The 26607-nt window shown below is 43.7% G+C and overlaps 5 protein-coding genes across 10 annotated transcripts in view; 3 read left to right on the top strand and 2 right to left on the bottom strand.

The window, feature by feature from the left end:
* Nucleotides 1-487: 487 nt before the first annotated feature.
* On the top strand, nucleotides 488-2502 carry LOC120711208 (40S ribosomal protein S13-like). Its single transcript, XM_039996669.1, has 5 exons — nucleotides 488-650; nucleotides 739-811; nucleotides 931-1069; nucleotides 1188-1374; nucleotides 2153-2502. The coding sequence occupies exons 1-5, from the start codon at nucleotides 628-630 to the stop codon at nucleotides 2184-2186; spliced, it is 456 nt and encodes a 151-aa protein (XP_039852603.1). The 5' UTR covers nucleotides 488-627; the 3' UTR covers nucleotides 2187-2502.
* Nucleotides 2503-2790: 288 nt separating this feature from the next.
* LOC120711206 (28 kDa ribonucleoprotein, chloroplastic-like) lies at nucleotides 2791-5849 on the bottom strand. The gene is made up of 5 exons (XM_039996667.1): nucleotides 5296-5849; nucleotides 4091-4192; nucleotides 3614-3919; nucleotides 3130-3192; nucleotides 2791-3058 (listed from the first exon to the last, which is right to left on the bottom strand). Exons 1-4 carry the CDS (start codon nucleotides 5761-5763, stop codon nucleotides 3133-3135), a joined length of 936 nt encoding a protein of 311 aa, XP_039852601.1. The 5' UTR covers nucleotides 5764-5849; the 3' UTR covers nucleotides 2791-3058; nucleotides 3130-3132.
* A 179-nt stretch (nucleotides 5850-6028) lies between these two features.
* On the bottom strand, nucleotides 6029-11109 carry LOC120711205 (kinesin-like protein KIN-1). Of its 5 annotated transcripts, none has more exons than XM_039996663.1 (17): nucleotides 10943-11106; nucleotides 10263-10452; nucleotides 9758-9860; nucleotides 9601-9644; nucleotides 9365-9394; nucleotides 9150-9266; nucleotides 9017-9042; nucleotides 8841-8922; nucleotides 8665-8706; nucleotides 8550-8583; nucleotides 8386-8461; nucleotides 7536-7684; nucleotides 7375-7436; nucleotides 7184-7275; nucleotides 6971-7085; nucleotides 6703-6882; nucleotides 6029-6581 (listed from the first exon to the last, which is right to left on the bottom strand). In XM_039996663.1, exons 2-17 carry the CDS (start codon nucleotides 10374-10376, stop codon nucleotides 6414-6416), a joined length of 1434 nt encoding a protein of 477 aa, XP_039852597.1. In that variant the 5' UTR covers nucleotides 10377-10452; nucleotides 10943-11106; the 3' UTR covers nucleotides 6029-6413. The 5 variants fall into 5 exon arrangements, with proteins under 5 accessions (XP_039852597.1, XP_039852595.1, XP_039852599.1 ...); XM_039996661.1 differs by having other exon boundaries at nucleotides 10263-10399; nucleotides 10943-11105; XM_039996664.1 differs by having other exon boundaries at nucleotides 6432-6581; nucleotides 6657-6882; nucleotides 10263-10399; nucleotides 10943-11109.
* A 6042-nt stretch (nucleotides 11110-17151) lies between these two features.
* Nucleotides 17152-20092, top strand: LOC120711204 (beta-1,6-galactosyltransferase GALT31A-like). The gene is made up of 11 exons (XM_039996660.1): nucleotides 17152-17369; nucleotides 17564-17603; nucleotides 17696-17757; nucleotides 17863-18068; nucleotides 18138-18198; nucleotides 18294-18372; nucleotides 18467-18587; nucleotides 18677-18764; nucleotides 18958-19083; nucleotides 19169-19278; nucleotides 19723-20092. Exons 1-11 carry the CDS (start codon nucleotides 17254-17256, stop codon nucleotides 19869-19871), a joined length of 1158 nt encoding a protein of 385 aa, XP_039852594.1. The 5' UTR covers nucleotides 17152-17253; the 3' UTR covers nucleotides 19872-20092.
* A 691-nt stretch (nucleotides 20093-20783) lies between these two features.
* The window catches only part of LOC120711202, a 35505-nt gene continuing 29681 nt past the window's right edge, over nucleotides 20784-26607 (top strand). For both annotated transcript variants that reach the window (XM_039996656.1, XM_039996657.1), the window contains exons 1-12: nucleotides 20784-21130; nucleotides 21534-21611; nucleotides 21702-21814; nucleotides 21916-22009; nucleotides 22697-22740; nucleotides 22834-22902; nucleotides 23402-23475; nucleotides 24476-24656; nucleotides 24823-24888; nucleotides 25004-25083; nucleotides 25488-25637; nucleotides 26248-26311. In XM_039996656.1, the coding sequence (XP_039852590.1) occupies nucleotides 21034-21130; nucleotides 21534-21611; nucleotides 21702-21814; nucleotides 21916-22009; nucleotides 22697-22740; nucleotides 22834-22902; nucleotides 23402-23475; nucleotides 24476-24656; nucleotides 24823-24888; nucleotides 25004-25083; nucleotides 25488-25637; nucleotides 26248-26311 (1110 nt within the window). In that variant the 5' untranslated portion in view covers nucleotides 20784-21033. The remainder of the gene's footprint in view (nucleotides 21131-21533; nucleotides 21612-21701; nucleotides 21815-21915; nucleotides 22010-22696; nucleotides 22741-22833; nucleotides 22903-23401; nucleotides 23476-24475; nucleotides 24657-24822; nucleotides 24889-25003; nucleotides 25084-25487; nucleotides 25638-26247; nucleotides 26312-26607) is intronic.

Here is a 26607-nt window from a genome sequence, read left to right as displayed (position 1 = left end):
TGCATAAGCTATGATCTTGCTTGCTGTCACCGCGAACGGACACGCAAATTGGCTCCGCCTCCCCATCAATGCCATGGACAAGGCTAGCGAATCTAGCAACAATTGTGGACGAACCTGTGGAAGAGTTGAAGAATACCAGTTAATTAGAGTCATCAGGGGATAAATCCTACTTAAATTTTTCATAGTGCGGAGTTCCTAATATTAATAATCGCCTCTAAAAATGTTTCTAAAAATTTAGCTTCAATTTGTGTCTTTATGATTAAATTGAGTTTGGTAATGAAATTTTGGGAAAGGATATATCATAGCCATCTCATCTTCTAGTAAAAATTATAAATTGTTTGCAAACAATTTTAGTATACATAAAAATAGAATGTCCAGCACCACCATGTTTCAATACTGCACATTCCATTTTCACTTGTCTGTAAAGTTTTTCAGTAAGCACGTATCTGCAAATAGTACCATTTTATAAGGATCCAAGTGAAAATTCTCTCAAATAGTACTAGTAAGCACCCCAAAACCCTAACCCGTTCCCCTCTACTCGCACTCGCGCCGCTTTCCTCCCTTCCCGCGCCGCCGCCGCCGGAAGCACCCGACCGCCGTCGCCCGACTCAACACCCCAAAGCAGCCATGGGGCGTATGCACAGCCGCGGGTATCCCTCCCTTCATCATAGCCTAGAGCTATCGCTCTTGTCCAGTGAATCTGTGTGCTAATGGCGGCTGTGTGGCTCCCTGACGCAGGAAGGGTATCTCGTCGTCGGCGCTTCCGTACAAGAGGACCCCGCCGACCTGGCTCAAGACTGCCACCTCTGATGTGAGAGACTTCTCCTCTCCCTCAATTGTCGATTCCATTCCATTCGGGTGTCGCCTGCTTCCGTTATTAGTGGGATTGCTGATTTGGTTTGTTGATGCGTGCTTTGGTACTCCTGGTAGGTGGAGGAGATGATCACGAAGGCGGCGAAGAAGGGTCAGATGCCGTCGCAGATCGGCGTCCTGCTCCGTGACCAGCACGGTATCCCCCTTGTTAAGAGCGTCACCGGCAGCAAGATCCTCCGCATCCTCAAGGCCCATGGTGAGAATTGGATCCCCGTTGGTCGATCTACTTATTGTTATATTGTGATTTATGGTGTATTCATGTTTCGTATTTTTTGTGATTTGTGGTGTATTCGTGTTTCGATGGACTTGTGTAGGTCTGGCACCAGAAATCCCGGAGGACCTGTACTTCCTCATCAAGAAGGCGGTGGCAATTAGGAAGCATCTGGAGAGGAACAGGAAGGACAAGGACTCCAAATTCAGGCTTATTCTTGTGGAGAGCAGGATCCACCGCCTTGCTCGCTACTACAAGCGCACCAAGAAGCTCCCGCCCACCTGGAAGTAGTAAGTCATTTGAGTCCATGATACCTTCAATTGTTGCTTGTCAGTAATATCTAGCTCCATATATATGCGGTGCTAGTTTACATAACTTTATAATTGTTCCGTGCCTTGGTAAATTAAGTATGCTTCTGCCAATTACTATATAGGAGCTGCAGTCTTATCATTTTTCTCCATGATGAGTATTGTTGATTGTGTGCAGAAGCCACTGGTTGTTTGTTACTTAAAGAAACACATTATTATGATCTAGATTCTGCACTGCTTGAGCTTGCCTTTATAGAATGGTAGAGCTACATGCCTACATTGCTGCACTGCGTGGCCTGTAATTCTGAAGGTGCTAGATTGGGCTTGTGCCCACTTGTTAGTTGAGAAATAGCTGTGGGCTCAGGAAGTTCGGTTAAGTTCAGAGTATTCTTGTTTGAAATGCATCTGCGGGCTCTACTTCACCATAGTTCAGAAGCTTGCTGAAGCATGCCAACCTGACACAATTCCATAGGGCAAATAAATTCATTCACATTTCAGTCTGTACTGTTTTGTTTTGTTACCTTGATACCACAGTAATAACAAACTGAAAATCGGACTTGTGTAACAAAGAAAACATCAAACAATTACTGTTGAATTTAGGGATACATAGTACTTGAGCTGATTTACCTGTAGTTCTTTTTTTTTAGATTATGTGTTGATTTTGTTAACCTCGTAGGGCGATGTGTGGTTCTCATGCATTTTTTGGGTATTATATACTTATGATATGATGTAGCTGACACAAATTCTTGCTTTGCTGCAGTGAGTCCACCACCGCAAGCACTCTGGTGGCCTAAGTGAGGAGCTCAGCATCAGAGACACTCCCAGCGGCTTGAAGCTGGCCCTATTCTTGGGATATCGCTTTATAAGTTTAGAGCCTACTAGAAATCGTGAATCTCCTGTGGAGGATGGTGTAAAACCCTTTTTGGTTCCGCAGATCTGCCTGTTGTTGACTTTTGCTACTCTGCATCCAGATTTTGCAGCTACATTGATCATTTACATTACATGTTTTGCCCATCCTGTGGTTGCCTCTGCCTTTGTTATTTCACATTCTGGTGTATGAATAATTGTTACATGGGTTTATAATTCTTGTGATGACAACGTTGGTGATGAGTTATGGGTGGGCTGAATAGCATCCTGTTAAATAATGTGCTTCAGCCAGGTTGTGTGGGAATTACCACAGCTTGCATCTGCTTGGTGCTTACCGCGACTAGAATCACATAATTATTTGCAACTTGTACTTTGTGTTTTGACTCTTTTTGAGTATGTATCCTCAATTAGGAGTGAAACCAGGACATGCGATCTATGGCGGGGGCTTCACAAAACTGTTATCATGTGGTCTCTTGCTGCGCCACTTGTAGAGGCTGAAACGCAAAACATCATGCCACGTCGATGTGTAAGGAGTGGAGATCTCAACTCACAAGATTGTTTATATCAAGACAGACGTTACTGAGGACACTTAATGCTTACGAATATCTTATGGCTACAATATCAGTTGTCAATGCCTCGTAAATTTTTCTCAGTCACCAATCCCAGTGTTAACAAAATTGCAGCAGCCGCACACTCTTACTCAATTACGCTACCACTTCTCTTTTTGTTTGATGAACTGTGAACTCAATTGCTTCATACATACATAAGGGGTCATGCTCGTTAGCTGTGTGGCCTGTGCCTGGAAAGTAGGCTCAATTAGCCAATAAACCATAGAGAAAAATGCTGGAGTTCTGAGGTGTAACACTCAACGGCTCATGGTGACGGACGCTCTACATGAGCTTCCTTGACGACGATATCCCGTCCAAAAAAAACCTGTTGTGGAGACAAGAGTTTATATAAGCCAAGATGCTTGTGAACATGGGAGCAATATTATTGGGTATGACAAGCAGAAGACTAGAGTACAGGACTAGCAGCAGGTGTTCAGAGTTAAATAGGAACTAAGGGCTGCTAAGTAGGGCTAAACTCAAATAAACATTAATGGAGCTTTTATCTAGGATACTGGCAGGAAAAAAATTGCACCATGTTTCAATGTTTGAATTTCATATGAATCAGCTCAAGTCCTCCAAAATTCATATGAACTTCCTCCATTATTCAGAACACTAGGTATGCTAGAGTAATATATGTAACCAAAGTTGCAGAGCAATTTGAGGAAGGAACTTATAATGACTGTTTTGTAAACGCAAGCTACCAGAATGACTCAAATGAATAATGAAACACAAAACTTGAGCCTTACTGTTTTGTCAAGCTTTAATGCGGCCTCAAGCTCTTCAGCCGAAGAAAACGAAAGGAACCCATACACACGGTTTCTCCCCCCTTTGCGATCTGTCAACAGCCTAGTACTAACAACGGTTCCACACTGGGTAAAGAGTTCTCTCAAGTCTTGAGGCTGAACAGACCAGGCAAGGTTACCAACATATATCTTGTGTGGGCTTTCGAAGATGTGGTCCTTTGTGGGCGTTATATGGGTCAGATTGACATTTTTCCTATTGGAAATGACATCAGATGCTAGTTTAACAAATATTTCACGCCCATCTAAGTCCTGAAAGAGAGAAACACATGCAAGTACAACTGTACAAGTTAGTGACTCATAGGAAGAAGGATTGGTACGTGCGACAAAAATACATTTGTTGACAATGTGAGAATGGAGTAGCTCCATTTTAGATAACAGGGAAAGAAACTGCAACTGAAGCTGTGGTGTAGTGTGACTCACAAATCCATCCAGAGCACTGATGGCTGTTCTTGCTTCTGCTAGAGAACACATTGTGACAAAAGCAGTCCCTCGGCTAATTCCCGTCTCAGCATCACGTGAAACCTGCATGTTAAAAAAAAACGGGGTAAGCGTCAAAGCACATTTCAAGGTCCTGGTAAGAGTTGCAATACACAACAAAAGATTTAACAACATCGTTCGAATGAAGGCATGAAATGAAATGTAGTTTATATTCAGTGTACCTAGGCCACCATTTAAAAAATCTAGCTAAACGGTTCCACGTTCAGTCGGCCAGACATTTAAAAAGTAGCATCTAACATAGTCCGGAACGAAGTTATTCGGGATAGGGTCGGGGTGGCACCAATTGAGGAGAAACTTACCCAGCATCGGCTGAGATGGTTTGGACATGTCCAACGAAGGCCTCCTGAGGCGCCGGTGCGTAATGGGGTTCTTGAGCGGGTCGATAATGTAAAGAGGGGTAGAGGTAGACCTAAACTGACGTGGGATGAGTCGATTAAGAGAGACCTTAAGGATTGGAATATCTCTAAAGAGATAGCTTTGGATAGGAGCGCTTGGAGACTAGCTATCAATGTGCCTGAACCTTGAACTTATTTCTTTCGGGTTTCATCTCTAGCCTACCCCAACTTGCTTGGGAAAAAAGGCTATGTTGTTGTTGTTGTTGTTCATCTAATAGTTCTTGATCTAGATAATAGCAGAGTACAGTAGATGCAAGACTAGTAAACTACCAGTGGAGATTCTAGATGTCTGAAAAAAAATTCAGCATATTTGCCCGAACAAAGTATCCAAGCCAACCATAATAGATTCAGAATAAATATACTGAATTCTAAGCTTTGCTGATGCATTGTTTGGCAATGGCGGCAAGCTACTTGTACAATTACAAGGGGTGTATGTATGCATTTTCCAAGACCGCTGAGGATCAGTTCCTAGTAAACTACTCCGGTACCAAGCACAACCAGAGAGCAACTAATCTATGCACTATGCAGGCCTGCCGGGTAAACATACTTGTATTCAGAGCAAACATTCAGAAATTCTAATCCTTAGTTGCATTGTTTGGTGGGCTAGTAATACAAGTTCAAGTGGCGTGGGAGGCCGATTCCTACTAAGGCGCTACAGCACGAGCCATCGGACACGCATCCCCTCAACCAGAGCGCGGACGAGTTGGATGCTGCGGCAGGTGGGTAGTGTACCTCTACGGAGAGGACGGTGCCGTGGGGCCCGAAGAGCTCGAGCAGGTCCTCGACGTCGCAGCGGCGCGGGAGGTTGCACACGAAGAGCTCCCGCGGGCGCGGCCACTGACGCGTCCAGCCGCTCAGGTCCTCGCCGGCGTCCGCCCCCAAGTCCTTCCCGCGCGCCGCGCCGTTGCCGCCCGCCCACTCCTGCTCGTCCTCCACCTCGTCACTGAACTCCGCCTCCGCGTCCGACCACCCACGCTCCTCCTCTTCCTCCACCACCGTTTCAAAAACCGGTGGCGGTGGCGGACCCGAGCTCGCTCTCGCCCTCGGGCCGAAACGGGCGACGGCCGCGGCTCGGCGGGTGGCGAAGGAGAGCTCCAGGCGGTGGGTTGGCGGGGTGATGCGGCGGAAATGGGTCGGCCTGGGCAGGTGGAGGAGGGTGTTGCAACAATAGGTGGAGGCCGAGGTGGTAGCGGTGGCCATGGCGGTGATGGATAGGAAGGAGACGGGGGGATTGGGGGCGGGCGAGAGGAAGAGGAGCTTGGGTTGGCGAGGTAGGGAGGACACCAACGGCTGGATGCGAAGCCATGTGTGCAACCTGCCGACAAGACAAGCCGATTACCATTGCGGATTTGCGGAGCAAAACCGAGTCACAGAATATTTTTTTTATCAAATTCAACCGAGTCACTGAATGGATGAAAGTACTAGACTTCAGCACTAATTCATCTATACTGGAGTGCTAATGGGATGACCTTGAAAACTTTAAGCAAAACTTCAAAACTATAGTATGTGTAGCACTCGACTTTCTCATCCAAACAGACCCAATATCGCCAGAGCAACAGACAATGAAGATGAGATGGGAAAACAAATGAGAGCAAATCCTCAAAAGCAACTAGGCAATTCCAGCAAAATAATTTCACACGAGAAAAATCTGATATACATATCAATAATTTTTTTCCGCCACATTTCAAACAGGTTGATCCTCCAAGCATACGATGATCTGTTCTGCAAGTGTACCACCAATAGCTCCATGATTTGTGATCCAAATGTATGGCATGGTTCGGCGGCTAGCTCTCATATGCGATGAGTCGAGCGAGATACACGGACAGACATTCGATATTCGGCTCTAGCCATCAGCCTGGAACAAACCCAAACGGCCGGAGGAGGGGCGCGGGCACGAAATCGAGCAGGGTACGGCTCCGGGCTGCTGCTCCAGCAGTGGCAGCGGCAAGCTGGGCCTGAGCGGAGATCTCCTGCGCGACTTCGAGCTCACGCCTGAGCTTCTGGTTCTCATCAGTGAGCTGCAAGCGGAAAGCGAGAATCAGCCCCTGAACCTTGGAGTCCTGACAAACGGTGAGACAAGGGTAAATTTGCACCACAGCAGCGAGGTTGGGTTAAGGTTTGAATGACTGGTGCTGCTACCTCTTCCACGGTTCCTTCGAGGTCTTCCACGGCTTGCATCAGCAACAAGATCTCCTCGCTTCTGGTATCCTGGCAAGCAGAGTCGATGTCCGTGATGGAATTGGGATCAAAGATGATGCCTTCTTGCAGGAACAGTTCCTCCAGGAGGTCTACATCTTCCTCTTTCAGGCTCAACCTTAGCTGAACAGGAGATTTTGTTCAGAGTAAGACGTTGCCATTGAAATATTATACAATCCAAACTAATCGCCTCGGCTTGATTGCTACAGACCTTGCTCAGTATCCTATCACGCAGATCATCTTGATCATGGGTTCCAAGGATTGGCTTCTTGGCATTGTCCACCACCTCAGGAATAGATTTGGGAGAAGCCTTTATGAGCTTTGTCCTGAAAGGGTATTTACCATAGAGAACAATGAATTACAGTGGTACAGTAAAGATGTATGTGAGGTTGAGTGGTTGGCATGCCATGTTCATGGGGCATACCTGGTTCCGAAGCGAAGCGTAGACAGACTCTCTGGTGCATTTGATGGGCTGGGAGAACAGCAGCACAGCAACGCTGCTCTTGAGTTGCCACCCTGGAAAAGAAGTAGCGTTTATAAAAGCCACATGATCTTGAATCTTGTAGATATACTTCTCTTCCAAAAAAGGTAATGCTGGAGAAACTTGTGACAAACCAATGCATCTTGGAGAATGCGCGTAAGCTTTGAGTCACGGAAAGGCACATGGTTCTGTTTACCTGAAGGTCAATATGACAGGTAAAACCAATCACAAACACATAGTGAGCTAACTTTTATATCGAGTTTGTTCTTTCCACACAAGATCCTTCTGTCCTTACCAGTCGTTAGGGCGTTGATGACATTTCCTAGAGCTGAGAGGGATTTGTTTATTGTTTTTGCCTCATCAAGAACCCGTCCTTCAGCACCAGTTTTCTCAACTTTCTCAGAACCAGCCAAGTCAACAAGAATAATCTTCCCTGCTTTTACCCTATAAGGTTCGAAGGTAGTCACTAACTGCATGCAGTAGAATGATTTTCTTAATGATTACAGTAATGCAAATGTCAGAAACTATGTTCAAAGGTAGTCATTACCTGCATGCAGTAGAATGATTTCTTAATGATTACAGTAATGCAAATCTCAGAAACTAGTTTCCTTTGCAAAAACAGATTCAATCATTTGAGTGAAAAGAAATTAGGCATTTGGACACTTTCAATTTCCGGTCTCCAGCACGAGAAAGGAGAATTGCATTGCACACAAATCATTGCATGTGTAGCAAGATGAGAGTTGCTTAATAGATATTTTAACAAAAGCACTTGAAATTTAAATATTCATGGTCACTAATGGTCTAAAAACATCATGATGCGTGAATCAACCTAAAGTCCTGATCATCTATCTAATGTTATAAAGGTCTATAACAGTCTACAAGAGCCATCTAATCATGATGCAGGGAAAAAAAAGAAAAACTCAACAATGAGGGGACTTTGTTTTAAGAAGGTGGCGTGCTTTGAACACATGTTGGGATGGGAGTTTCAACGACTCTCGGAGATCAACGCTCTAACCGGTCCACCACGAGAAGCTTGGCAACCATGATGCAGAAAGAAACATGAATAATGCCCCCCCCCCCCCCCCCCTCCATACACACACACACTAAATGCACATAGAGCCATGTACTGCTGATGTTTGGCATACCTCTCATCTGAAGTAGATCCATGCTGTACTGAGAAAATGTATAAGCAATGACTTCTGCTGCTAGCAAGGTTCATTTCTGCTTACATTAAGGATGGCATACCCTATCAAATTCAGATGTTTTAGAATAACTGTTTCAGGACTCTAGATTAACAAATAGAGGATACGTGTTTCCCCAACAGCCCTGTTGGCAATTCCTTGCTGTAATTTAGACAAGTAAACAAACATAAATTCATATCTGCTTAGAGAAAGGCATTCCAAGTAAAGCTCAAGAAAACTTACAGAAAGGTTCTCTAATGCATCTGAACTGTTCGCAATTGATATCTGCAGGGATAACAGTTACCAGATAAGTGTTCAAGAAAAAACAGATATTGCGGAGGTCCCAATGCTAAGTACCTTTTTTCTGAATATCAAAGAAAAACAAAATAGAAGGATGGTTTCATGTTCTCCATTCTGACCTCTGTTGCTCCAGAAATGTATATCCCTTGGGTTTTACTCTCCTTGATCTGTAGGTTGTCTTTGGACAAGTCGAGAAGGTCCCTGGGATATGAGGAAAAAAGAATTGATCCTGTCCAGCACTTAACAAAATATTCTCCAGAGAGAAATCATAAGAAATTCTCTACCCAGTGCTCACCTCACTTTTTCCAAATATATCTCCACCTGAGAAATGGTAGATGAACTTAATGTTACTATAAATCAACTAACCTAAACGTTAAGCAAAAGTCTACCAATGTAAATGTTAAATCAGCATGAGGCTGGCATGTTACCATTGACAACTTCACAGTCCATGTGCCTGCTGATGATCTTAAACATACAAATAGCTCGTCCACAACTCGCTGTACCAGTCCAGTTTTCTGCTCATTGCAGTGCAAGATGCTTGGTCCCTATGTTACATTTCAAATTAAATACACGTGTAAGGTCAAAAATGAAGCGAAAGGATCAGTATTTATCCCAAGTTGATGCCCAAGGACGTCCACTTTACCTCCATGCTATATGTCTTTCCAGCCCCAGTCTACAAAAAGCAAATTTAAAATAAAATGTCAGTATGGTAAAAAAAACATTCAGACATGTACAGTAGGTGCACCACAACGACAAATAATGACCGTTTACTGCAATTAGAAAGTTGCAATACGACAGACATTGTTTAAACTTTTAAGAAAAAGCAGTGGTTTCACATATACATCCTGTGCACCAACAAGTGTGCAAAGCAACACATACCTGACCATAAGTAATTATAGTCCCATTTATTCCGTTGATGGCATCTGTTTCCAAAAAATATAGAATTGCTATCAAACAATCCAGGCATGAGAAAAGTACAGTAATACGAAACAGCTCAGACTGCCTTGAATAATAAATCTAGAAGAAAAGCTCAAACCTGAAACAATGGGCACTGCAAGGAAGTCGTAGACATCAGACTGTTGCGCATCTTCATAGAACACCTTGTCAAAGCTGAATATAACATCTTCTTCCCTCTCATCCTAACTCAAAGTGTTTGCCAGCACATTAGAAGCAGAAGCATTAACTCAACATGAGGAGGCTGAAAAGACACACCAACAAGATCAAAGAGATGATGATTGATGACAAGGAATGCATCAACACAGAACAAACAGGGGTGTCTTCCATTCTCAATTCACAAGTTCTTGATTCCACCCTTGCTCGTAGTGCTCATTACGTAACTGTGTATAGTGATGCTTAAGCAGGTTAATGTTCAGAAGGGCATGATCACAACTCATGATAACTGACGATATTCAGTAAACTGATCTAGTGCAGTGAATAAAACAAGAACATAACAGCAAGCCCCAAAAGAGACTGCACATGAATATTCACTGCATGCATTTAACTAAGAAAGCTAAAGGCAGCAGACTGGAGAAGGTCCAAACCTTGAAAACAAAAGACTCGGAGTCCAGTTTCCTGAAGCAGACATTGTCACCATTAGCCTTCCTCTCTTTGTGACTCAGCGGTCTGAACCGCACACACACAGTCACATTGGACATCCTGGCCCCTGGCAGTCCAACACCTGTCGGATTTGGTCAGAATTAAGAGGACCCTTGAGCTTGTACTCGTATCATCCTGATCACACGAATCCAATGATTACTACTCAAATCCAGGGAGTTGCTGTCCAAGGGTGCTGGGGCGGTGGCGCAGGAGCCCAGGGGCGTGGGACGGTGGGGCAGGACTCCAGGGGCGGTGGCGCGCAGGACCCCAGGGGCGGTGCCGCAGGGGTGTCGGGAGCTGCTGGCGGTGGTGCAGGGGCGCTGGTCCCTGGCGCTGTGGGAGGGGTGCCTGGGCCTTCGCGCTGGAGGAGAGCGGGTGCTGGGGCCAGCCGCCGCCGTCGGCAAGGGGCACCGCCGGCCAGGAGCGCCGCCGGCGAAACCCTAACCCTGACCTGCGACCTGGAGGAACGAGCGAGGGGAGGGGCGATGGGCCTGGGGCAATGGGGTTCTACTGAGCTCCCAAATGTTTCCTCAAGGAACGGTGTCAGGCGAGATTAATAGCATACATCAGGGTTTCGGGAGTTCGGTTTCGCACAGCGGGAAGAGAAGGGAATAAGCGGGCGTACCTTCCGAATGCTCGTCGCCGGCGCTCGACGAAGACCAGGCCAAGGGCGGCCGCCGACGAAGACCTGGCCGAGGGCGTGGCTGCTCGATTTGTCGTCCGCCGGTAGGAAAGAAAAGCCGCGAGAAAGGAGAAGGAAGGGGAGGGAAGGAAGCTGATGGGCTGGGTTAAAATGGGTGGACCGTGCTGGGCCGGAAGGCAGCTTGCCCTGCTAATGGGCTGGGTTAAAATGGGTGGGATACACTTCGGGGATCTTTTTCATTTTTATATTTAAAAAAAAATAAAATTTCAAAAATAGACCCCTGTCGCCCCCTGCCTGGGCGACAGGGAGCCTGTCGCCCCCTGGCTGGGCGACAGGACCTAAACGTAAAAAAAAAATTACATTTAGGTCCTGGCGCTCAGGATGCATTAAACAGCGAACTTGTAAAATCGATATAAAATCGTAGAAAAATCAGAAAAATACAAACTCAACTGTTATGGATTCTATGAAACAAGATCTACAACTTTTGTTATATAAAGTTTTTCATTTGATCAATGTATCTTGCTCTGTTTTAAATATCAATTTAATGCACTTTTATTTAAATCTCAAGATCCATCCTTTGGATGCATGTCATCTTTGGCCATAGTGTTGCATATGGTGAGCATAGGCTTGTAAAAAATTGGTAGGCCCAGAAAACATTTCTAGAATAAGCTTTTAAATTAAATCTTGCAATATGTCTAGTTTAAATGGGTTATTTATCCATGCTGCTATACTGAGTTTTAGAAGCCATAACTTTTACAGTACTATTATTTTATTTCCTAAGAGCTATAAAAAAAGTTTGGTAAATTTTAGATAAGCACAGCTAGACCAAATGAATTATGACTAAGGTAAATGCACTAAATCAAGAAAAATAGTTCTTGTACCTAGAAAAATTTGAAATAATTCATTTGGTCTAGTTGTGCTTATCTAAAATTTACCAAACTTTTTTTATAACTCTTAGGAAATAAAATAATAGTACTGTAAAAGTTATGGCTTCTAAAACTCAGTATAGCAGCATGGATAAATAACTCATTTAAACTAGACATATTGCAAGATTTAATTTAAAAGCTTATTCTAAAAATATTTTCTGGGCCTACCAATTTTTACAAGTCTATGCTCACCATATGCAACACTATGGCCAAAGATGACATGCATCCAAAGGATGGATCTTGAGATTTAAATAAAAGTGCATTAAATTGGTATTTAAAATAGAGCAAGATATATTGATCAAATGAAAAACTTTATATAACAAAAATTGTAGATCTTGTTTCATAGAATCCAGAACAGTTAAGTTTGTATTTTTCCGATTTTTCTACGATTTTATATCGATTTTACAAGTTCGCTGTTTAATGCATCCTGGGCGCCAGGACCTAAATGTAATTTTTTTTACGTTTAGGTCCTGTCGCCCAGCCAGGGGGCGACAGGCCCCCTGTCGCCCAGGCAGGGGGTGACAGGGGTATAGTTTTGAAATTTTTCGAAATGGCCATATATTTTTGAAATTTTAATTTTTTTTAAATATAAAAATGAAAAAATTCACACTTCGGATTCTCCAAGGGTCACTTTTTTTTTTTTGATAAATTCTCCACTCCAAGGGCCACTTTGAACAAGATAGAGAGGCATGTTTAAGGGCAACATTTTTTATTCTTCCAACTACTCCCAAACTCATGGGCTAAAGGAACATAACCATGAGCAATCATGCCGACACTTGGCGGCGTCACATGCCCGGCCATGTGCAAATGCATTGCGCTAGCTTCTCCAGCCTCACAAAAGGGAGCAACAATCAATGGGGCTAGCATTGAAAAATGATCATGCGGCGGGCAACTAATGAGCGTTACGATACCTATCATTGTCTGCATCCTTTCGGTGAGGGAAAAGTGAACGTCCTTTATCTCATCTTTTTTTTCTCTCTCTTAGAGAGAGGACACAATGCTTACGCGACTCTAGTACTCTACCAACCACCTTTGTGTCTCTAGATTGCTGACGAGCTCAAGTTGTATGTGTAGAGTAATTACCATGCAGAGCTCGCTTATCTTCGATGAGGGTCCATTGTTTTCTCTTGTTTGAGAGGGAAATGCTCCTACTATTAACCCCAAGGGACCAACCGGCTTAGTATTCTAGAACAATAACTAGCTTTACTCAATTACCGTGTGCGAAACTCACTTAACTTTGATGTTTACGTTTTGATTATTTTTTTTTACTTCTCACGGGGATGCTTGCTTACACTACTACTACTCTTACCAACCAGCTTGGATCTTTAACCAATGCTAGATTAATCACACTACTACAAAAAGCCTTTTCCGAGGCGGGCAAAAAGTTTTTTCCGAGGCAGGCAGCGAAAACGCCTCGGAGCTTCCGTCATGGTTAATGAAGCATTAACCGAGGCGGTTTGCTGCCGGTCTCGGTTAATCGAATAAAAAAATTAAAAAAAAGAAAAACCCGTGACGAGCCCGCCGAGCCCATCACAGGCCCGCCGGAGCCATCTGAACGGGGCAGCTCGCCGCAGCACCGCTCGCCTGCGCCGCTCGGGGCCCCGCACCGCCGCTGTCGTGCGCCCACCGGCGCCCGCTCAGAGCCCCCCCCCCCCCGCCGCCGCCGCAGCTCCTCGTCGTGGATTCGGTGGAGCGGTGGATCCGGTGCCGTGGAGCTGCGGCCGCTCGTCGGTGTCCACCAGATCCGCTCGGCGCCGCCGCAGCTCCTCGTGGCCACCACCCCCCTCGTGGCCGCCCCCTCGCGCCCCGCCACCCAGATTCGCCGGCGGGGAGCGCGCCGCCGAGATCTGCGCCCCGGATCTGCCGGCGAGGGCCGCCACCAGAGCTCCCGCGCGCCGCCGCCGCCGGGGGGGCCTCCTCCCTGACCTCCCGCGCACCGGGTCCGCGTCGCCGGGAGGGAGGGAGGGGGGCGCCTCCGCCGGAGGGGGCCGGGCCTCCGCCCGCGCGTCGCCGCAGCCGGGAGGGAAGGAGGGAGAGGGGCGCCGCCGGTTGCAGAGGGAGGGAAAGGGAGGGCGCCGGGTGCAGGGGAGGGAGAGGGAGAGAGTGGAGGGAGAGGGCGCGGAGAGAGAGTGAGTGAGAGAGTTAGGGTTAGGGTTTGTGGTTGTTATATAGTTCTTCTATGCAACTGGGCTCGTATGGGCCGGATTTGGGCATGGTCTATTAATCGAGGCGGACCACTATAAGTGTACCGCCTCTGAAAATAGAAGTATTAACCGAGACAGTTATTTTAATATTGACTGCCTCGGTTAATCAATTTTGCGAGACGGTTTTTGTAACCACCTCGGTTAATAGAAAATAACTGCCTCGGTTAATGCTTATTTAATGTGTCCGCCTTCGAGGCCTTTTCAAAGCGTCTCGGTTAATCAGTTTTTGTAGTAGTGTCACCATAGGATCTTTTTAGACGAAGTCGACATTGTAAATAGATATTGTGGTTGGGTAGCTCATGAATCATCTCGGTTGGAACAAATAAAAAAACACACTTTTTACCAGCTTTGTCAAGAAGTTCCCTCAGCTGATCCTCCATACATGATACACTCCCTTATCAATAATGCTCTGTATCTTTTTACCAAAAAGCCCCTAGCTTCGCCTTGGCCTAGCCTCAGGTGCACTAGCAAACAGCCATCAATGACAGTGGGCCCGCAAAAAAGGGTCCTTTACACTGCTGGCCGTATGCCGGTGGGCTATGCCGGTGCACGGTGCACGGCGCTGGTTGGCTTTGCCCCGCGCGGATTCGTGGTACGACGGCGACGACGTTTTTTTTTCAATTTTTTTTTGCGAGGGCGGGCAAGCAACCGGCGAACCTTCCACCACGGCGCCACCCGTGGACGCATTGGCGGAGCCTTTTGGAGCCCCGGTCCCCATTTCTCCCGAATTTACGAGGCTTTGATTTATTTTAATAGTCCGCTTATTACAAGTAATTCATGTATCCGAGTTCATTCATAAATCTTTAATAGTCCGCTTATTACAAGTAATTCACGTATGCGAGTTCATTCATAAATCTTGCAGGACTATCTAGAGAGGACCACGTGCAGTCATGTCTATTGCTTTCTTTGTATTTTGCATCGTTTGACTGTGATTGTTGGATAATGCATCGCGACGCTCTTTTTTTATTGTATTGGCTAGCTGTTGCTACCTCACCGGCTGCAGAGCTCGCTAGGCACTGTCGTCTGGACATAAGAAGAAGAGCACATGGCTCCTAAAAAACTACAGCTAGTCTCTTTGTCGATTCTTTTCTAAAACTTAACTTTGTAAATTCATAGATTCATAGCTTTTGGTGATAACTTGATTTTTATGCTAATTGCTACCCTCAAAAGCTTAGGTAGCCAGGTTTATATTATTTGATGCCTCACACATATTTATCTAATACCAACGTCAACCTTTCTCTCCATTACGCTCTAGGACGCCATGATATATAGCATTTAAAAGCTTGCCTGCGGTGCGGCATATGAGCTCTTTGAGCTTGAACCTTCGTAAATTGACCCCCTTAATTGAGTACTATACTATCGGGCCAAGAATTGCTGGCCTCCCGTGAGTTCTGGCCCCACGTGGGCCCGTGCACTGTTCACGCAGTCCCACGTGGGACCCGTGCACTGTTTATGCGGGTCCCACGTACTATTTAGGTGGGGCCCACATGGGCCCACGTACTATTTAGGTGGGGCCCACATAATTTTTAAATTTAATTAAATGCTTCCTTCCCTTCCTACATTACCCTTCTTCATTTTTATGTTTTTCTCATTTCTTATACTAATAATTGATATACAAAAAGTCATATGCAACACCATTTTAATTTTTTCCCACACCTCACAACGGTAAACTAAAAATATATTTATAAGAGTTATTAAAATTATGAACCAGTTTAATCTAACATAAATAAATCTATTTCCTTCTAATAATTAGTTTTCATAATTCATAACACGAATCACACGGTATTATTTACAATGACCCACATACTGTTCACACCTACACTCACACAAATACTACTAATCATAAACTTTAATACATATTTAAAAAATTACCAAAAACCTTAAACCATTCCAATGTAACGTACAAATCCCAACAAATATTCACATCCAAATAATTGAATTTTAATTTTCATACAACTTTTTTCACTATATAATGCTTTTTTAAATTATTTTAAATAATATTTTTGCACAGGCGCGCATCGCGCCAACCTGTCTAGTTTTATCTATTGCTCCGCCACTGCGTGACACGGCGGACCATCAACACCCAGCGCTGGCAGCTTGCGGCCTCGGCCCCCCCCCCCACCCCCATCTCCTGGCTCTTTGCGGAGTCGGTGGTGAGTCGCCGCACCTGTGGTCTTCCAACACCGGGTCCAGGCACAGCCAGCCACGGCCTCCGCAGAGGACGAGAGGAGAGGACATGCCCGCTTCGTGCTCCGCGTACAACACAGGAGGGCTACAGCGCCAGTTAATGCCCCTTGTCTGCGTGCAGAACGCGAGAAGTTGTTGGTGCACCTGGTCCATGGCAAGGATTTTTTTTCCAAGTAAACAAGATTACAAGAGAAAATTTCATTTCCGCAAGGAAAAGACAAGGTACCACGGTCCGGTTGAATCAGTGCTGGCTAACTTGCGGTGTTTCTGTTGCTTCGCTTGTGTGGATTAGAAAGTTGCCATTAAAAGCATATTTCGTAGCCTAAAGAAGCATATCTGTTAGACAAGGACAAAAGGAAAATAAATAAAGAAAAGGAAATCTGAGACTAAGATGAAAGATGTACATGCAGGAAATGCAACAGGCATCATTGAAAAAAGAAAGTTCATGCCACCTTAGTCTTCTTCAAACAATGCAATTTCATAGTTGTATCCAAAAGCCGTAGTCGTTTAATCAAACACCGTTGTCACAGAGGATAGTGATTATAAGCCATTGGATTATTACAAATGGTCGGTGAAAATACTAAACCATACATAAAAACACTTAGCATGCCACATTCAGAAATCAGGAGTTATAAGTACTAAAGCTTTTTTGTCACTATTTTTTTGAAATAAATTTATCGCTATTTTTTTTATTTAGCACCCCTAGTGTCGCATAGAATGACGACACTCCCAAGTGCAGTGCAAAAGATGATGAAGGGGTAAATGGAAATTCACAAGGAAAAAGGCAGGGTATATAAGCATGGACCGAGTCCACGGAGCACTCAGGCGCCCTGCGTTGGCAGCATTGCAGCAGCAAGCAGGCAGAGCCAGAGCTCTCAGCCTCTCACAACGCGGACACGGCCCTTCCCTTTCCCTCTCCTCTCCCCACCCCCTTTCGAACGGAGGCATCCGAGGTGGCCAAGCGCAGGCGGGCGCCATGATGGCGGCGGCGGCACTGAGGCCGCACAAGGCGCCGCCGGCGCGCGTGCCCACGCGGTGGGTGGCCGCGCTCTGCGCCGCCTGCTTCCTCCTCGGCGTCTGCGTCGTCAACAGGTCAGCTCGCCCACGCCCCCCCCCCGCCCCGCCCCCCAAATCCGCCGTGCTTTCAGACGGAGTCCCCCCAGTTCCTCGCTACTCTGGTCTTGCGTTCACCAATCCGTCCTCTTTGCTGCTGATTGAGACAATGCTCGTCGATTTCGAGCCCGGAAACGGTGTTGTTTGGTCTACATTGGTGTGCTTTTCTGCAGGTACTGGCCAGTTCCCGAGCATCCCGGTTGCCCTGACAAGGTAATGCATAGTAGTTTTGTTTTCAGATTTCTTCTCCTCCCCCTTTCATGTTCCCATGGATGCGCATTGACATCGGGTCTCCAATTTTCCAGGCAAGCTCTGACCACTCCAGGGCCGCGCTGAACCAAGTGTCACAGACTCGCGAAGTAATTATGTAATGCCACAGACTCTTCAGTTACTCTGAAATAAACTTCCCCAGTTCTGAATTTATCTTAACCAAGCATGGAATTGTTATGGTGTATTGATGTTTCCATTTTAGGGCTTTGGATAAGACGATTTCGGACATTGAGATGCGCCTGGCTGCTGCAAGAGCTGCCCAGGCGATGAGCCAGGGCATGTCACCGAGTGATTCGGAGGGCGACCAAGGAATCATGCGGCACAGGATGTCTTTTGTTATGGGTGTTTTCACCACTTTTGCTAACCGCAAGCGGAGAGACTCGATAAGGCAGACATGGATGCCACAAGGTGGATGCCCTTTTCCTAATTTTTGTACCGTGGAGCCTTTTTTCATGTAAAATGTTGAACATTTTGTAGGTGATCAGTTACGGAGATTGGAAGAGAAGGGTGCTGTTATCCGTTTTGTCATTGGACGCAGGTATTGACCTTGTTTGGAGTTTGGTTTTATAAAAAAACAATGACACAATCTTAGTCTGTGGTATATTCCTGAAATTTGGGGATTCCTTCTTGCAGTGAAAATCCAAATCCCAACAATGAGGTGGACCGCGCAATTGATGCAGAAGATAAAGAATACCATGACATTTTGAGACTTGTATGTTCAGTTGATTAGTGTCAAACTTTCTTCTTCTTTTTTAATCAATGACATGCACCACTTATGTCTTTGCTACATTGATCATCCTTTACAGAATCATGTGGAAGGCTATGGAGGGCTACCTATGAAGATTCAGATGTTCCTTTCAACTGCTCTTACCACGTGGGATGCTGATTTCTATGTAAAAGTTGATGATAATGTTCATGTCAACATTGGTATGCCAACATGAGGACCTTTCCATTTTTATGAATCTGCTATAGCACCAGTGCACTGCACTGAGATTGGAGGGACTCTTTTGATACAGGTATCACCAGATCGATTTTGGCACGACACAGGATGAAACCTCGGGTGTACATTGGCTGCATGAAATCCGGACCTGTTGTTGCTAAAAAGTAGTGTTCCATAGTTCCAGTCTTTCTTTTTTTACATAACATGGTTCATCTCCAAAGCAATTGAACAATCAAGATTACACTTTCACATTTACTCATAAGGACATTACTTAGCAGTTGCTCCCTACAGATAGATTCATCTTACCAAGATTTGTCCTCAGAAATGGCATAACAAAGTGCCTGTTTATGTTAACAGTGACTCCAAGTATTATGAGCCAGATCATTGGAAGTTTGGGACTGATGGTAACAACTATTTTAGGCATGCAACAAGGCAGCTTTATGCTGTTACCAGGGATTTAGCTACTTACATATCAGCAAACCGGTGAGTTGTAATGATGGTGTGCAATACTATATACCAGATTAGCTGTCTGTTTAATTCATTTTTTTTGTCCGACACCACCTTTCAGGCATATCCTGCACAAGTATTCAAATGAAGATGTATCATTTGGCTCTTGGTTGATTGGGTTGGAAGTCGAGCATGTTGATGAGAGAAGCCTTTGCTGTGGTACTCCCCCAGGTTGGCACCTGTATTTTACACTAAAAAATTTTCATGCTTCTTGGGTATTTACTCCTGCCGCATCTAGTTAATTATTGCATGGTCATTGTGATATTAGCTGAGCAATTTTTTGAAGTTTCTAGTAGAGAAGGATGATATGAATGCGTAACAACTACACCACTGGCTAGCATCCATCTTCACTAGTCAAAAGTTGCTTTAACAAACTTTCTGTCCTCCGCTTACCAGCATTGTCCTCCGCTTACCAGCAATGGCCCCATACTCAAAACATATTCATAGCTGACACATTGGTGTCCAACAACAATCTCACCAACACAATACAAGCATCTTTTTACTTGTCATATGTTCGCAAACCTATTCAGGTCATTGTTCAGGTTACAGTGTGGTACCTCTCATAAGTCTCACTATACTCTGCACACATTTGATGCATCTCTGTTGATCTTGCAGATTGTGAATGGAAAGCACAGGCTGGAAATCCATGCGGGGCGTCCTTCGACTGGAACTGCACGGGCATCTGCAACCCGGTGGAGAGGATGACAGAGGTGCACCGGCGATGCTGGGAAGGCCGTGGAGCCGAAGGGCACGCACAGTTTTGACAGCCAGGGGACATCGTTGTACCATTTCTTCTGTAGGGCTCTGTAATTAGTCAAGAAACATTCTTGGTATGCAATGGTCGGGTTTTTCAGATGTGCAGCAATGCCATCTTTTCTTGGTCTGGTGCATGCGGGGAATGGGAGAGGGTGAAAGATCAGGACGAGTGGACGACTAACCTGCAATTGACCTTAACTGACGAAACCTCAGTGTATGCTTGTCTAGATATTGGCAGACTGATCTCTGAAGAATCGGCTATGTGAGTTCTCTAGATTTGTCCTCGATTCCGAGCGGAGGATCGGGCCTCTCTTAAAAAAGAAGAGAAACGAAAAGCTTCCTACCAGAATTCAGATCTTACATGAAGACGCCAACGGATCCAGCACGCCTAAAAAAACAAATCTGTTGTCTTTTTTTTTTGAAACTTTTTGCACAAGTATATCGTGATGTTGAGAAAGTTTCTCAGTTATTTGATATACACAGACCGAATTGTGGATATTACATGTGAATTACGTTTCTTTTTCCATACGAAATACTGAAATACATGCCGAGTAGATATGAAATACTAAAATACACGACGAGTAGATGATATGCATTGAATGTACTAGAAGATAAAGGAATACTCCTTCCGTTCTAAATTACATTTTCGTTTGACTATTTTAGCTCTAAATTTGGCTCTCTCGTCTTATTCAAAAATTTATAAAAAATATTACTTTTTTTTGTTGTGACTTGCTTTATCAACGAAAGTTCTTCAAGATTAATTTAAATTTAACTATATTTGTACGATTTTTTTAATAAAATGAGTGATCAAATTTGAGGTTAAAAATTAAATGAATTATAATTTGAAGTGAAAATGAAAAAATAGGTTATACGATTACACGGATACTTGCCGTGTACTCGCATACGTGGCACGACGAATCGCCCAGACGCAGCGCAGCAGAGGCCAGCGGCGGCACGAATCACCGTCGCCTTCATCGCCGTCATCCGCCTCCTTCTCCAAGCAAACGGAACTGAAAAAGCCCAAGCCCCGACCGCCGCCACCCGGCCTCTCCACCATCCGCCGCCCGCCTCCCGTATCCTCCTCGTCACCCTCCGCACCGCTCCACCCTCTCCCCGTCTCGTCCCCGCTACATGGGAGCGCGGGCTCCCTAGGTTGTCCCCGCCGCCGCCATGTTCGAGGGGGTGGTGAGCCAGGTGCTCGCCGGCCTCCTCGGCCGCTACGTCAAGGGCATCCAGAAGGAGCAGCTTAAGATCGGCATCTGGAACGGTGGGTCCTCGATCCCCTCCCCTCCCTCTCTACCGCCGCTTCGCCCAATCATAAACGCGCAAACTGGTGGTTGCCTCAACCCCGCTGCGCTGCAATTCGTGCCTGTCCTGTTGCCGCAGCATTTGTTTTGGAAATTATGTGACTGCATCTGGTGTTTCACTTGTTCGGGTTTTCACACACTATCACAATTCACAGTGTAGTACCCCTGCCTGATCAGTGTCCAGTTTGATATGACTGCGGGTTTTAGGGGCAGTTTGCGCATTGTTCAGAGTGTTACAGTTATTTTAGTAAGGCATGAGTTGCTAAGTAATGCTTTGTAGTGTTGATACTTGATAGCATTGGCTCGTGACCGTACTGTGTATGTGATCGAGATTGTGTTTTTGATGACCCCCATGTGCTGCAGAGGAAATACTGCTGGAGAATGTAGAGCTGATTCTGGAAGCCTTTGACTACCTGCAGCTGCCATTCGCGCTGAAGAGCGGTATTGATTTCTTGATGCCGTTGCAGTGTTTTCCTGTATGTTAATCATTGCATTGTTGCAAAGTTTTAGTTCTACTGTGCTGCTTTGCAGGACGAATTGGGAAGCTAAGCATCAGGATTCCATGGAAAAAGCTTGGATGGGATCCTATTATTATTGTCATAGAAGATGTCTTTGTTTGTGCATGCCCGCGGGAGGATTCGGAGGCATGTCATTGAATTTGGATGTAGTAGTAGTACACTGCTCAATTTGCTTGCCAAATATGTTTCCACACTTGTGACCAATGAATTCTTTGTTTCTTTATCAGTGGAGCTCCGATTCTCTGGATAAGAGAGAACTAGCTGGAAAGTTGGCTAAACTTAATGCCATTGAGCTTGCTAAATTTTCCAGAAGAGTTACAGGTCAGCCTTCATACCCATGTTCTTTATAGGCTATTTGGATTTAGTGATAGAGTGTTAGGATTGGGATTGCAGTATGTCAAATGGGTAGTTGTAACCCTCAATTGAAAAGGATGAAGTGTTGGGATTAGCCTACCCTACTTGATCCTTATGCCATCTATGTATCCCAAATCTAGGTAACCTTCTGTTTGTTTAGTAAACTTAGCTTAACAACTTCATTTGCATATTCTAGTTGTAGCTTTAGGTTTCATACCGTCGCCATTTTTGTTTACTATGCCACCGCCTACATTTTCTACTCTATTGAATATGAAACTTCACGGAACTGGTAGCATAGACATAGCCTCACAATTTTCATGTCATATATACTAAAGTATGTCTATAAGATGTGTTTATCAAAGGACCTTCATAAAAATGATTTGAAGATTTCCCATCATAAACTCTTCGCAATCACTTGATAACATGTTTCTTGTACTTATTGTTGGATGTATATGTATCTTTCGTAGTTTTCCCGTTGTGTAAGGGGTTTTGTGCATATTTCCTAATACCTAGAGCCCTCATAATGAATACAAGTGCTATTCATAACACTTATATTTATCCAAATTTAACATAACTGCTGCTAACATCATGTGTGTTCAGAAGAGTTATGCAATTTACACTATTCATGGCCTTCCCTATTCTTTTGACCTCTAGATAACCAAACGGGGCAGTCATTTTTGTCATATATATCAGCAAAGGTAAACTTGCATTATTTCAGTCAAATACATTAGTTTCGAAAGTTGTGCTCAAACATTGGTTATTTATTGGTTCTGTTTGACTCCTGATGGCAGATACTGGACAATATCCAAGTTTCTATGCAAAATTTTCATATTGTATACATGGACACCCACAACAATCAAGTATGTCCGTTTTTATTTCTGCTATTCAGTGTTGTGCATGGTTTTGTTTCAGTTGACATCTAAGTTTGGTTTTATTGTTTCCTCAATTAGGTCTAAACCTTTTTTGTAAAAGATTTCCCATGAAGATGGAAATATCCAAATTCATTTTTATGCTATCACAACGACTGCTGGATATAAGTTTTTTAACCTGTTAGGGGCCCTTTTGAAGTTAAAAAAAAAAACGTGGCCCTCTCAAGTCTCCATAGATCCAATTCTAGTCCATCCAAAATCTCTCTCTCTCTCTCTCTGAAATTGTAATTGCGTTGCTTGAAATAAATATCCAAATAACATCTAATGGGCATTTCCTTCTGTCAGCAACCCAGTTTTAGTCCACTTTACTCACTTATGTTCTAAAATCTACAATTCTGGCCTTAACTGTTGTCTCTGTTTTTTTTTCCTGTCTTGTTGATCTGTCTGCTATTCTGATATTTGCCTATTATTCTTGGTGAAATGTCAATAGGGGAACTTTGTATTTGGTTTGGAATTCTCCAGTCTCTCAATACAAACAGATACTCAGAAGCAAAGTTTTACCATGTGAGTTTATCCAATCATTTTATTCCTTTGTTCTAAAAAAAGCAATATTTTGAGAACAAAAGCTTCCACTATGCTAGTTAAGTTCTTCTCCACATACAGCTTATTCATCACGGAAGATTAAGATTAGAAGGATATGTTCTGCTTAGAAATTATATAATTTTGGAACATATGAAATTGCGACACAATTAGTAAAATGAAATTGATCACGGGCAGAGGGGCTTTGTCTTAAAGAAGGGGTGTGCTGAACCCTTGCTGGCAAGGAAGCTCACTGAAATCAATTCTCAGAAAGGTACTTAAATTTTGCAAGCACCCGGGTTCGAGCGCCAGTTGTATTAATCAAGCTCACTCGGTTCTCAGATGCAATTACTAAGAAATGAAGAAAAGATGTTTGCAATTATGTGGAAATACCTTTGTGTCAGATAGCTTTGGGAACATTGCCAGCTTAACATGGAAGCATACTGTAGAAACTACCGTTACTCATGAATGCCTTGACTCTTGAAGGAGGCAAGGAGCCCAAAATCTTGTGAGAGTAGTTTACTTTTGACTTTAATTATAGTTATGTCTTTGGGTTTTCCTGTGGTGCTCTACATTTGTTTAATGGAGGACATAAGATCCTGATATACCTGATTTTATTGCGGATAAAAGCGCTCATTTTTCTGGTGTGGAAACTGTTAGGAAGTTTTTACACGGCCATTAAATTTTTTTATTGCATATTTTCAAGGACATTATAATTATGGAATAAGGACAAAATATAGAAACATTGTTACTGTTGGTGTATATGTGAGCCCATGTATAGAGGCCCATCTAGAGACCCATGTATAGGATCTATATATCCCACCCTTCTAGGGTTTGGAGGAATACATCCATTATTTCCCTCCTACAGTTACCATGTACCTTTTAAGCTCATCATAACAGACATTTTAGTATTTCACGCAGTTGATACAGACCTATATTTGTACTTTCTATGCAATATGTTAATGTTCATCGTCTTTTGGTGCAGGTCATTGATGTCTAGGTCAAGACAGGATGAAGTGAATAAAATGATAGAGATATCAGATGTTGGAATTTACTGTCATGTGTTAGAAGAACAGCAGGACCCATGCAATGTTGGTGCTCTTGGAAATGGCCATTCAAGAGATGATCATCTCGTAAATCCATTTTCCGTTACTGTATCTGTGCTTGTAAGTGCATTGTTCCCTCAGCATGTTTCCATCAACATCAATACTGTCATCAGTCTGGTTTTTCCAAAAGGCTTCCAAAGCTTTCTGAATACTCTCATATTTGCTCAGTTACTTTTTTTTACTGAATGTGACCAGCCTGATCAATTCAATCATGTCTTCATTGTAGGCTAACAAAGCTGCAAAGTTTGACGGTGCCCCTCAGTATGATATGACTGTAGAGCTTTCTGCATTGGTTCGTTTGTAAACTTTTCTAGATGTCTAGTTTTATATGTAGCACAGAGTATCATATGTGATTAACTACAGGATTGATCTGAGCAGTTGCTTATATTTCCATCATGTCTATGTAGGCCCTATCAGTTGATGAAATCCAGCTCACGCAAATCTTAAGTCTTTGTGATTACTTCACTATCTGTGCTTTGCGAACAAAGTAAGCATTCTAATATCTAATTTAGAAGGCTAAAAATCCTATCCTGCTATCTTATTAACAAAATCTGTTACCATTCATTTTGTGTGCGGATACCATGGGTTTCTTTTGTTGTTTTTCGTAAAAGATATCATTCCTAGCTTAAAGTCGTTGCCTGTTCGCTTGTCCTTTATCATTCTACCTTCAAATAGATAAGGTTGTGATACATAATAACTGCCGCAATATGGCCAATAAATGGGCTATGGAATTTGCAGCAGGTCCTCACTCCCACAGCAATATTTTACAATGGAATTCATGTGCTTTGAATATATGAAACTCAATTGGTTTACTGATATGCCAGATTTTTGAGTTACCTATAATTCTGATGCAGCAAGCAGAGTCCAACAATATTCCTGTAACTTTCACAGATATGGTCGTTACCGTCCATCTCAAAGCTCTTTATCTAAGAGACATAAAGGTTGGCAGAGAATGTGGTGGCAGTATGCTCAGAATTCCGTATTAGCAGATGTTCGCAGAAGACTGAAGAAAACTTCATGGCGTTATTTGAAGCGGCGACTGTAAGTTTGACTTTCCTTGTACAGTTTGATTGCGAAATTTAAATTGAGAACAAATACTGTATTAGTTGAATGGTACAATATAGGCATGATGAGTTTGAAATTTCTTGAAGGTTGTTCTTTACAGCAATAAAGTATGGTTTCATGGTCTTCTTTTGTGTCATGGTTAGGTTGTCAATAACAAAAAATGCACTAAATCTATCTGCTGACAGATAGGAATATCAAATGAATTGATGACCTGGTTTTCCCTGTAACCCTAGAACTCTTGATTTGGTTCCATCAGCATAAGGCAATACCTTAAAAATAAGTGTATGGTTTTCAATTAGGTCTGGTACAATTGTGAGAACACTATTTACATTTATGTTCATGTTTACTTGCTGTACTGCCTCATTTCGCTCCTGTTGCACTAGCACTTTGCTGTTTGGTGATTTTGCTTATAAGGTAGAACAATACAATAGCATCGCTCCTGTTGCACTAGCACTTTGCTGTTTGGTGACTTTGCTGTCTTTTGCTTACAATAGCATCGCTTTAGTGTACCATTTACCTTGATATTGGATTAATACACATTTAAATATGGCAGCCCTTAGTTGTGTTTTTTCTATATGTTTGGCAGAAATTATCGCATAGGATATGTCAAATTGTACCGAATGAAATTGGAGCTTCTGCAGAAAGGACAGGTATGCATCTCTTCATGAACCTTCATTTTTCATGTTTCTGAAGTACTGCACAACTCAATGAACAATTGTTATAGTTTAGTTCAAATGTACAATGACCTCAAAGGCTGGGTAGCTGTAATTGCACTTACTGATTCCAATCTTTTAAAGTTTACACATAAATCCTATGCATATGAACCTGTCACTTTTTCACTTCCGTCTCTCGCAAAAGAAGCTGATTCTCATATTGAGCTTACCATTCCTATGTTCTGAATTTGATCACACTCACTATATAACCCCTTCTCGGGCTGCTGACTTTT

The sequence above is a fragment of the Panicum virgatum genome, chromosome 6K (genome assembly GCF_016808335.1).
Source record: "Panicum virgatum strain AP13 chromosome 6K, P.virgatum_v5, whole genome shotgun sequence".
Classification (NCBI taxonomy): domain Eukaryota; kingdom Viridiplantae; phylum Streptophyta; class Magnoliopsida; order Poales; family Poaceae; genus Panicum; species Panicum virgatum.
This window is presented reverse-complemented; position numbering and strand designations above follow the sequence as displayed.

Bases quoted from the DNA above. Each gene is read 5' to 3' on its own strand.
- LOC120711208 (XM_039996669.1), top strand. From the start codon at position 628: ATGGGGCGTATGCACAGCCGCGG. The intron at 651-738 runs GTATCCCTCCCT...TCCCTGACGCAG, and splicing joins GGGCGTATGCACAGCCGCGG to GAAGGGTATCTCGTCGTCGG. The intron at 1,070-1,187 runs GTGAGAATTGGA...GGACTTGTGTAG, and splicing joins CCGCATCCTCAAGGCCCATG to GTCTGGCACCAGAAATCCCG.
- LOC120711206 (XM_039996667.1), bottom strand. From the start codon at position 5,763: ATGGCCACCGCTACCACCTCGGCCTCCACCTATTGTTGCAACACCCTC. The intron at 4,193-5,295 runs GTACACTACCCA...TTTAACATGCAG, and splicing joins GCACCGTCCTCTCCGTAGAG to GTTTCACGTGATGCTGAGAC. The intron at 3,193-3,613 runs GTAAGGCTCAAG...TCTCCACAACAG, and splicing joins CATTAAAGCTTGACAAAACA to GTTTTTTTTGGACGGGATAT.
- LOC120711205 (XM_039996663.1), bottom strand. From the start codon at position 10,376: ATGTCCAATGTGACTGTGTGTGTGCGGTTCAGACCGCTGAGTCACAAA. The intron at 7,685-8,385 runs GTATGCCAAACA...CGAACCTTATAG, and splicing joins GGATCTACTTCAGATGAGAG to GGTAAAAGCAGGGAAGATTA. The intron at 7,276-7,374 runs GTTTGTCACAAG...CTTCTTTTCCAG, and splicing joins GCATTCTCCAAGATGCATTG to GGTGGCAACTCAAGAGCAGC.
- LOC120711204 (XM_039996660.1), top strand. From the start codon at position 17,254: ATGATGGCGGCGGCGGCACTGAGGCCGCACAAGGCGCCGCCGGCGCGC. The intron at 17,758-17,862 runs GTAATGCCACAG...TTTCCATTTTAG, and splicing joins CAGACTCGCGAAGTAATTAT to GGCTTTGGATAAGACGATTT. The intron at 18,765-18,957 runs GTAGTGTTCCAT...TTATGTTAACAG, and splicing joins GGACCTGTTGTTGCTAAAAA to TGACTCCAAGTATTATGAGC.